This window comes from Hordeum vulgare, chromosome 5H (genome assembly GCF_904849725.1).
Source record: "Hordeum vulgare subsp. vulgare chromosome 5H, MorexV3_pseudomolecules_assembly, whole genome shotgun sequence".
Classification (NCBI taxonomy): domain Eukaryota; kingdom Viridiplantae; phylum Streptophyta; class Magnoliopsida; order Poales; family Poaceae; genus Hordeum; species Hordeum vulgare.
The window spans coordinates 537,496,708-537,507,525 of NC_058522.1; the positions used below are offsets into that span (position 1 = coordinate 537,496,708).

At 43.2% G+C, this 10,818-nt stretch overlaps 1 protein-coding gene across 1 annotated transcript; it reads left to right on the forward strand.

Annotated features, from left to right (window-relative positions):
- Window positions 1–2,963: 2,963 nt before the first annotated feature.
- LOC123452492 (citrate synthase, glyoxysomal-like) lies at window positions 2,964–8,698 on the forward strand. Its single transcript, XM_045129148.1, has 13 exons — window positions 2,964–3,306; window positions 4,028–4,208; window positions 4,297–4,382; window positions 4,506–4,610; window positions 4,808–4,870; window positions 5,064–5,173; window positions 5,276–5,395; window positions 5,469–5,544; window positions 6,462–6,535; window positions 6,668–6,788; window positions 7,763–7,860; window positions 7,964–8,087; window positions 8,325–8,698. Exons 1-13 carry the CDS (start codon window positions 3,073–3,075, stop codon window positions 8,454–8,456), a joined length of 1,524 nt encoding a protein of 507 aa, XP_044985083.1. The 5' UTR covers window positions 2,964–3,072; the 3' UTR covers window positions 8,457–8,698.
- Window positions 8,699–10,818: the final 2,120 nt, after the last annotated feature.

Here is a 10,818-nt window from a genome sequence, read left to right on the forward strand (position 1 = left end):
GGAGGGGCGATGATGATGATGAAGAAGCCCTCCAACTCCAAAGTCCCCTCCGGCAGGGCGCCGGGAAGGGTCTCCAGATGAGATCTTGCGGAAACGGAAGCTTGCAGCGGCGGAAAAGTATTTTCGAGGCTCCCCTGATTTTTTGCTGTATTTTAGGGAATATATAGGCCAAGGATCTAGGTCAGGGGGCGGCCAGGGAGGCCACAAGCCCTGACACCGCCGCCTCCCCCTGGTGGCGGAGTGGGAGCTTGTGGGCTCCCTGGAGCCCACCTGGCTTGGCCCACAGGCCCCTGATCTTCTTTCATTCGGGAAAATATCATTTCGGGGTTTTTATTCCATTTGGACTCCGTTCCAAAATCAAATCTGAAAAGAGCCAAAAACACAGAAAAAACAGGAACTAGCACTTGGCACTGAATTAATAAGTTAGTCCCAAAAAAGATATAAAAGGTACATAAAACATCCAAAGATGGCAAGATAACAGCGTGAAACCATAAAAAATTTTAGATACGTTTGAGACGTATCAATACCGATGATCGAATCTCGGGCAAGTAACATACCGAAGGACAAAGGGAATGACATACGGGATTATATGAATCCTTGGCACAAAGGTTCAACCGATAAGATCTTCGTAGAATATGTAGGATCCAATATGGACATCCAGGTCCCGCTATTGGATATTGACCGAGGAGTATCTCGGGTCATGTCTACATAGTTCTCGAACCCGCAGGGTCTGCACACTTAAGGTTCGATGATGTTTTAGTATAGTTGAATTATATGTGTTGGTAACCGAAGGTTGTTTGGAGTCCCGGATGAGATCACAGACGTCACGAGGGTTTCCGGAATGGTCCAGAAACGAATATTGATATATAGGAAGTTGGTGTTTGGATTCCAGAAAGTTTTCGGACATTGCCGGTAGTGTACCGAGAGTGACGAAGGGGTTCCGGGGGCCCACTAGGTGGGCCCACCATGCCCCAAGGGGTCCACATGTATTTATTGGATGTACAATAAGGTATAATGGGCTGACAAAGTCATCCAAGGAAAGCCCATGAGGAAAAAGTGGAAAACCCAAAAGAGGTGGGAAAATAAGGAAGGAGTCCTAATCCAAGTGGAATTGGAGAAGGACTCCTCCCTTCCCGAAGTCGGCCGACCCAAGGAGGCCTCCTTGGCCAGCGCCCTAGGGCTTTGCGCCACCCCTTGGATCCTCCTATATATACTAGAGGTTTAGGGATGTTTGAGATACAACTTTTGCCACGTGCAACTCAAACCTACACCTCGTAGTTCTTCCTCTAGATTAGATTTCTACGGAGCTCGGGCGGAGCCCTGTAGGAATAGATCATCACCAACACCGTCACGCCGTCACGCTGCCGGAGAACTCATCTACTTCTCCGTCTCTCTTGCTGGATCAAGAAGGCCGAGATCGTCATCGAGCTGTATGTGTGCTGAACGCGGAGGTGCCGTCCGTTCGGCGCTAGATCGGGACGGATCGCGAGACGGTTCATGGGACGGATCGTGGGACAGTTCAAGGGACGGATCGTGAAGACGTACCACTACATCAACCGCGTTTCTTAACGCTTTCCGCTGAGCGATCTACAAGGGTATGTGGATCTAATCTCCTCTCGTAGATGAACATCACCATGATAGGTTTTCGTGAGCGTAGATTTTTTTTGTTTCCATGCAACATTACCCAACACATCTTCGACTGGGATCAGATCTTTACAAGAACGCTCTGGCAAGAGTTGTTCAAGTGGGGCACCACCCCTAGACGGATGGACAAACACAACGCGTAACCTATGCCTGGAGACACACCTGCCCCCCAAAAGGGTTAGAAGAGTTACATCTCAAAGAGTTCCAGTATAATATGATATGTCAAACAACACTAGACCGTACCCCCTATGAAGTGTTGGATGGACACCAGCTGCGCCATCTTGGTATTGTGACAGATAACACCAATGTGGTAGCAGACCTGGATACTTGGCTAACGAGCACACCGACATGTTGTAGCTACTTCGTCAACAGCTCTTGCGGGCACAATGAAGGATGAAAAATCAAGCGAACAAGAGGTGTTTTGAGCGTAGTTTTCAAGTGAGTGATAAAGTTTTCCTCAAGCTGCAATCATACATTTAGACATCGCTAGCTGCCAACTCCAACCAAGAGTTGTTGTTCTGCTTCTTTGGACCATACACGTCGTTCGAGCGCATCAGCAACACTACATACCGCATCGATCTGCTAGAGTCCAGTCAGGTCCACCCAGTCATTACGTGTCCCTAGCTGAAGCGTTCAATACCACCGTAAGTACATGTCAGCAACGAGGTCGACTTCTTCGCCTACACCATATCTGAAGCCATCATGAACTCAACGCTGCACACACATGGCACAACGACGAAGACACTAGTTCATATCAAATGCCCTAGTTGCTTGTGTCCTATGTGACTTGGGATAGTGAAGGTATTTTTCACCAACGTTTTCGAACCTTCAGAAGAGGAAGAAATTGTCACGACCATGGGTCATAACCGGGTTGCGTCCCATGCTACCGGCCTCAGCACCATGTAAAACCACGTAGCGTCCATGTCTGTCTTTCTGTAACTCTGTTTAAGCATGTATCTTTGTAAAAGAGAGATAGTAAACATGTGTAAACTAAAACTTTTCTAAACCTAAACTTTCATGTGTACAAGTTGATCCCTAATTTTCCTGTCCAATCTCAGTTCTCTAGAACCATAGCTGCTAGTTCGTGACAGCCGCATTATTATTTGCCTAAGATAGCTGTGACCGGTCAACGCAAGCACAATACGGAGCTCCGTATTTAAGCTCTACCCAAGCACAATACGGTATTTGCCTAAAATACCGTATTTTAGCTAAAAACTGTATTCTTGTGATCCAAATGAACACGCATGCAAAAACAGTTACCACCATTGCATATTTTTTTGTAGTACTCCGTATATATATACGAAAGAGAAAGATAAACGGCATCGAGTTGCGGGAAGCAATAGCAGCCGCGGTCTGTCCAAGCAACCGCTTCCTTCACGTCTCTCTCTTGCTCTGCTCGTCTCCTCCCTGCTCGCACCGACCGACTCCATGGATCGCATCCACCACGCGCGGGGCCGCCTCGCGGTGCTCTCTTCCCACCTCCTCGCCGCCGGCGTGGAGGGCGCGGACCCCGCGGCGGCTTCACTGGAGAGGTCGCCGGTCTCGGCCGCTTCCCCGGGGACCCGCGCCGGCGTGCTCGCCGTGGTGGACTCGAGGACCGGGAAAAGGTACGAGGTCAAGGTTTCGGAGGACGGCACCGTCCGCGCCACGGACTTCAAGAAGGTAACCGGCAGTCCGGCCTAATCTTGGCTTGTGTTCCCCGCGGTGGGTGCAGCCTGATCTGCGCTGTGCTGGGCTGTGTCCACGGTAGAGAGCCTGTGTTCTGCGGTTCGGGTAGCAGCAGGCTGGTCTTGCGGATTGGGGATCGGGTTAGGATTTTTATTCTATACTTGCCGTGGCTAAGCGCATGTAGTAAACGAGCTTAATTTTTGGTTGGGGGTGGAGGTTCCAGTCCAGTATTTTGGGGGCGACTGTTGAACCTGTGATCAGATCTGATGATCCAGCAATTGATGAAGCGTTCTTTTGTAGAAATTGTAACTGAGGATGATAGATAGATGTAATTGAGGAACCGCGTGAGGTTGAAGTTGAGCTGGTAATAAAGCTTGAAATTTGTTTTGACGGGTAATTGTTGCAAGTAACAATGTTATAGCATGGTCTAGGAGAACTTGTCTAATTGGCCAACATGTATAGCTTCAGCTTGGGAAGCTAGTAGCTAGCCATAACTACTGACTTCGTTTGTTATTTCAGTAGACATTGTCTATAAATTTCTGTGGTTTTGCAGCACCAAATTCAATTTTGCACGGAACTCACTATAAGCACTTCACTCTCTATGACACCTTCTCTTTTGAGAAACTGGCAAAAGCTCTGCCTCAATGATCCTTCATTCGTATCATGAAACCAGATCGAAGAGAACAAAACTGATTGTCATTGTGTTATGTTGTAGATTACCACTGGAAAAGATGACAATGGTCTTAAGACTTACGATCCTGGTTATCTCAACACTGCCCCTGTGCGTTCTTCCATCTGCTACATTGATGGGGATGAGGGAATTCTTCGCTACAGGGGTTATCCCATTGAGGAGGTGGCTGAAAGCAGCTCATTTGTTGAGGTCGCCTACCTCTTAAGTAAGTGTTTTGGAACTTGTATTCCTGTTGAATTCCAGAGCATATTTGCTTTTTTGTAATTGTTGGTTAATGACTTCTGCGTCCACAGTGTATGGGAATTTGCCTACTCAGAGTCAACTGGCAGGCTGGGAGTTTGCAATTTCACAGCACTCTGCTGTTCCTCAAGGACTCTTGGTATGCTTTGTCCCTTACCTTTTCTTTTCAAGTCTTGATATTGCAATATATTAAGAATATCATGTAGGTTTCGGGCTTCACTCAGATTACAAAGTGATGTATGCTGCTTTCTAATTTTGTCAGGATATCATACAATCAATGCCTCACGATGCCCACCCCATGGGTGTCCTTGCCAGTGCAATGAGCACACTTTCTGTCTTCCACCCAGATGCAAACCCTGCTCTTAGAGTAAGCTCATTCTGAATGCACCAATTTAGGCAGATGATTATTTAGATAGTTCTTATGAAATGTTATAGTATCCGTCAAACCCTTGAACTTTCGGTGTTATAAGTTTAATTTTTTTGATAGTTTATTGTATATGCATACTTCATTTTTTTTATGTCTAACAGTTTGAAGTTGATCTTTGACATATTCTACCCATGCAGGGGCAAGATCTGTACAAATCAAAGCAAGTTAGGGATAAGCAAATTGTACGAGTTCTTGGGAAGGTATGACTAATAATCTGATTATCTTCAGTTAGTGTAGTTTTTCAGGATACTCATCCAATTGATTAAATTATGTTTGCCATGCTAAATATATCTGCAGATTCTGCATAACCTCATGATGAAAGTTGCAACAACAGTATTTTCTTATTTTAGTCATGTACATGGCTTAACTTTCTATATCTGACCATTTGTTTAGGCACCAGCAATAGCAGCTGCAGCCTACCTGAGACTTGCAGGAAGGCCTGCCGTCCTTCCTTCAAATAATCTTTCTTATTCAGAGAATTTCTTGTATATGCTAGACTCTTTGTAAGTCACGTTACTTGATAATTATTTTTATTTGTTTTTCCCACATATATTGGCTAAATAATTCATTTGGTACAAATTTTTTCTACTTCTGATGTGTTGCAGGGGTAACAAAGAATATAAGCCAAATCCCCGACTTGCACGGGTTCTAGATATCCTTTTTATTCTGCATGCTGAACACGAAATGAACTGCTCGACAGCTGCTGTTAGGCACCTTGCTTCAAGGTATCATGTCCTTCATTCTCCTCTGAAGTGGGAGTAGTATATTGATGTCTAATTAGCTATGATATCTATATAGTGGTGTTGATGTCTTCACTGCTCTTTCTGGTGGTGTTGGAGCTCTATATGGTCCACTGCATGGTGGCGCAAATGAGGTAAATTATATCGAGCTCTGCCTCGTCCTGGTTCATGCATTCTAGCTTATAATGTTTCTACATATTTAACAATCCTCATCATTAGAAATTCATTAATTAATCTAAGAAACAACAGTACCTTGCTTCAGAAGCTCTTATATGAAAACCTTATGAATCTTGCATCCACTTTTAAGGAAGTTTGTACTTTAAATGATGATTAACTTACACTTAAATCGGTTTTAGACCGTGCGTTACCGCTCTGGCCCTGCCAGGCCATTCAAAACCCAAATTGAAACCTAAAAAAACTGAAAGAATGTTACTAGCAATCTCATGGAGTTGTAGTTCATCCTATGCACTATTAAGTTTGTTGGTGGCAGGATCTTGCAACGGTACCATGACGACCAAGGCCTCCAATTTCTTTTATGAAGAGTCTTGTATCGATATCTCCCTGACCCTCATCTACATTGCTCAATATCTCCTTAAGTTGGAACAATCAAAACTAGTGCACAGAGTATAACCAAGATTATTAGACCACGAGGAACAACTTAGTAACCCGTGTATGGATTTTATTAGATTTGGTACCTGTAAAGAGTTTGTGCATACTGGCAGGCTGTCATTTTCTCCATGTAAAGCAGACTCCATTACTATTTATTATTTCGAAGGTGATTGATCTTTGCCTGATTAACATTGAAACTCACGAAAATGAATTCCTGAAGCAAGGCCCACCAACACATTTTCTATGTGTTCTTGTTTATCATCGTGGCGTCATGCAAGTAGATCGATCCTCTCTCAGAAATATCCTTCCAGCCCCACACCATGTTAGTTTTTAGGGAATGTTTGTATAGTGAAGTCTTAATTTCAGAAACCTGCATCCTGGCTGAAAGAGATCAATGATTTGCATCTTACTATGGGACTTAGTGTTGTGTTCTGTATGTCAGGCGGTACTTAAAATGTTGAATGAGATTGGAGCTGTGGAGAATATTCCAGATTTCATCGAGGGAGTGAAGAACAGGTGATACACAACTCCTGCTTGGTTGATAATTTTTCTTGTTTCCGTGATAGTATTTTCAATAGAATTTCTACTCCAATACCTTTTTGATGTACCGTTGGACTTGTTTTACAAGCGATGTCTGTCCTTTTTCAGGAAACGGAAAATGTCAGGTTTTGGGCACCGTGTGTATAAGAATTATGATCCTCGTGCTAAAGTCATCCGAAAGTTAGCAGAGGAGGTTTTCTCGATTGTCGGACGGGATCCTCTTATCGAGGTCAGCTATCCTTGATCTGTTTAACTGTAGAGAGGAAGATTTTCTGAGAACTTTACCAAACCTCCATTTATGTAGCGAGAATTTGATCAGTGCTCTCATGTACCGAAACAGAGTTGCTTTGTTTATGCTGTGGGTGCTAAGTGTCAGTAACTTTGCCAATGAAACATTTTGTTTCGCAAATATTAGAGTAAAAGAATCGAACCATGCAAGATAGAAAATACAGTAAAAATATCCTTTTCTACTGGGTAAATAATGACTCTGAAAAACGGTGAGATAGATGAAGTGCAATTCAGATTATTTCCACTTTGGATTTGATGACTGTTGAAAGGAACAAAAATAGTGGAGAACATCAAAGATGTGTGTTTTATGCCACTCTCAGATCTAAGACTATAAAACAAACATATGCATAAAACACTGGTTCGTGGTGTCAGGTAGTTTCTGTATGTTAGTATGCTATACTAGTGTGATTATACATGATCTCCAAGACTCCAGTGCAAAGAGACGTTGAAGGCAACCAGCTGTGATGGGACATTAATCATCTGCATAGTTATGCTACAAACTTGCAATGCAACAAGTGTACTGTGGGCATTGCCAGTTTTCTATGTTCTCATCTGATAGTGCTAACTTCCATCCTTTGGCCCATCTTACTAGAGTTAGCCAAGAAGAAGAATAGTGCTTAGCTTGATTGTTTCCTCAAAGCCACTATACGATGTGCCCAATATTGATTGGTCAGTCTAGAAAGAGTTATTTGCCAATATCACAAACGGCTAACGCTCTTCAGGGTTTGATAATCATTCATTTTGCTAATTAACTTCTTTTTTGGTATTACTAGAGTTATGCTATCAACAAGGGCCTAGGAATTTTGTCGCGTTCTTTAAATGAGGATCCTAAACAGCGTGGTTATTTGTGTGCAACTGTAATCATGCGTTGCCAAATCAAACACATCCTTATGATGTTTTCTGATGCCATACCAGGTTGCTGTTGCTCTGGAGAAGGCAGCACTGTCAGACGATTATTTTATCAAGAGGAAGCTGTATCCAAATGTGGATTTTTATTCTGGCCTGATATATAGGTGTACCAGTTGTTTCTTCCAAATTGAGTCTACTTTTCTACCCCGCATCCTTCCATCCTAATTTTGTTACTGAATACTTAAATTGTGACTCGTTGATTTTCAGAGCAATGGGATTCCCTACAGAATTTTTCCCCGTGTTATTTGCGATTCCTCGGATGGCTGGCTGGTTAGCACATTGGAAGGAGTCACTTGATGACCCTGACAATAAAATCATGAGGCCGCAACAGGTCAGTAGTTCTCAGCAGATTTGGAAATCCAATGCTGTTACATGTTTCTTATCCTACAATATTCTGTTTTTTTGGTCATATTCCCAAAGTTAGTAGAACAAATAAGATTCCGTTAACATTATTTGAGTCATTTAGTTCCTAGAATAAAACCATCAAAGACACAGCATTTACACGGGCCAGATCTTCTCATACTTCTGCTGTTCTGCAATGATTGATTTGTTTGCTATTTTTCTTCAGGTATACACGGGCGTTTGGCTGAGACATTACACCCCTGTGAGAGAACGAGTGACATCTAACCAGGACGAGGAGCTTGGTCAGATCGCTACATCAAATGCCACGAGGCGTCGCCGTGCCGGTTCTTCCCTGTAGAAGAACTACAGTACGCCTGGATGCATGGTGCAGCATCCAGCCCACACAATAAACCAAGCTGCCATCCTTGCCACTCGCGATGCCGGCTTGAGTCTGGGAGCTGTTATCCTTCTGTTGTCAAGTATACACAGGTTATAATTTCACCAGGACAGTTGTTGGCTGTCATGTAAAGTTTTAGTAGAAGGCACGTGTCGTTTCCTACACTGTGGACGCTATGAATGCACACTTCCAATTTCCATCTACATCTCTGCATGCTATGCTATCTTACCATTACTTAGTACCCCCTCTGTCCCAAAAAATAAGACCTTTTTGACATGCATTTTCTTAGGCCATAAGGATTAGAGTAAAGGTCGTTGACTAGTCAGTCAAATTTTAGAAGATACAAAGAACCATGAGCTGGGGGATTTGATTACTCAATGTTCGGTCACATTGGATTCACAATGATTAATAATGTGTAAAACAATCTGATTTTCTCATTACGCAATCATTACCCAGTTTTTCTTTTCTTCCGGAAGGACGAGAGAGAATAATGATATGCGCTTATGGTTTTCTATGAATAGCCTTTGACTTGGTTCTCTGAACCTTATTTCTCTGATTTGTCGGAATTAGGATTTCAACCAACCGGGCGAGGGAATAAAGTCATTAGAATCCTATTGCTTTTGTGAGATAGGCATAACTTTGCTTTTGTGAAATGGCATAACTAATTCATGCAGCTGCATCTTCTTGATTTTCTATAAGCGAAAAGAAAAGTCCCGTGCTTCGCCCAGGGCCAGTGAAGAAAAGTTCCAAATGTACAGAAACACTGGAAACTGTGTTCAGCTTTTCAGCAAGCCATCGGCCGATCAGTGTTCCCCCATATTAGGATCTAGAGATTCTAGGTAATCTCATTGAAATGCAGAAGCACCGCTGCCCTCGAAAGCATGACCAAAAATGCCGGCAAGATCCCCTTAAAATTCTCGGTTCCCATGCGGTTGCCTCGAAAGCATGACCAAAAATGCCGGCAAGATCCCCTTAAAATTCTCCGTCCCCATGCGGTTGCCTTTAAACACCGTGGACCTTTTTTATTTGGTTTAGCAGATGGAAGGGTTTAATCCTCATGCAGGCGGTGCACCGTCTCCATGGTTTGCAGTACACATGGTTTCTTCATCTGGAGTATCTTTGCCTCCTGCCATCTCCTCTTCCTCATGTCGCCGCACTTGCTGAGTTGTTGTAGCATCTCCCTCGTTTTGTCGGTCACCATTGTTGTTTGCTCCGAGAGGGATGATGAACCGTGAAGTTGGGGTCGGTGTCGATCATCGTCTTTTGTGGGCAACACCTTTTCCGAACTATGTATCCCGTTCCTGTATTGCTTATACTGGTTAACAATGTCTGCATTTTCTCGATGCACGAGCAGTGGGTTAGCTAGGACCTACGACAATAATGACACCTCTTGGGTCTCATAGCATGTTAACATACTTCCCGGTGCCGCTCATTCTGAAGAACTAAAGTAAAACGAATCTCCGCGTCCTTTGCATCTAAGATTCTCACGTGTTCCTACCAAGAGAGGATGGAGACCTTGTCTCGCATAACTATAGAAAGATAAGAGTGTGCATATATTTATAGATGCAGAATAAGAAGGAAGAGTAACAAGAGGTGAAAACACTTGAGAGCATAGGTGCACGAGGTACTGCTCCGTGAAAATACTGACAAGGCACGTCACATGCAAGCCGTATGGTTGACTGGTTGTCTATAGCTCTGTATGCAACCACCAGATGTTCACATGAGTTGTTTGATTGCTTGCATGACTACTCTAGACTAGGCCAACCATCATGAATCTTAGGAGGTGTTTGGTTCCTGAGAGTAAATCTGAGAATCGATTGATACCTGAACCATACTTCAACCAAACTCACGTGAGCTAGCTTGACACCTGAACTAAACCCACGTGAGCTAGCTTAACACCCAACCAAAACCAAACTTGCTGAAAATTTTAACCAAACTGAACTAAACCAAGCCCTGAACCATGGGTTTAAACTGTTTACATAAATGAATTAAGAACTTTTTGATCAAATGGGTTGACACATAGTGAAGCAACAATGCACTATATTTAACAGTGCTAGAGGTAATCCTCCTTTTTAAAAAAAACTATATTTAACAGTGAACCAAAAAACAGCAAGTACACTGAACTAACTTACTGCTTCAACCAATTGCAGTTTAGCAGTGAAACTTAAACTGAATATACATTACAAAGGCCTCATATTCAGAATTGAGCATCAAGTCAACCTCTGACAAAATGAGAATTAACAAAGAAATGGCATACAAGTAACCGGAGCATCACGTAACATCAACCGTGATGCATCAGGAATCCACGTCATCTAAACAAAGA

Coding starts and splice junctions, on each gene's coding strand:
- LOC123452492 (XM_045129148.1), top strand. CDS start 3,073: ATGGATCGCATCCACCACGCGCGGGGCCGCCTCGCGGTGCTCTCTTCC. Junction 3,307..4,027: donor GCGCCACGGACTTCAAGAAG/GTAACCGGCAGT, acceptor GTTATGTTGTAG/ATTACCACTGGAAAAGATGA. Junction 5,396..5,468: donor GTTAGGCACCTTGCTTCAAG/GTATCATGTCCT, acceptor ATATCTATATAG/TGGTGTTGATGTCTTCACTG.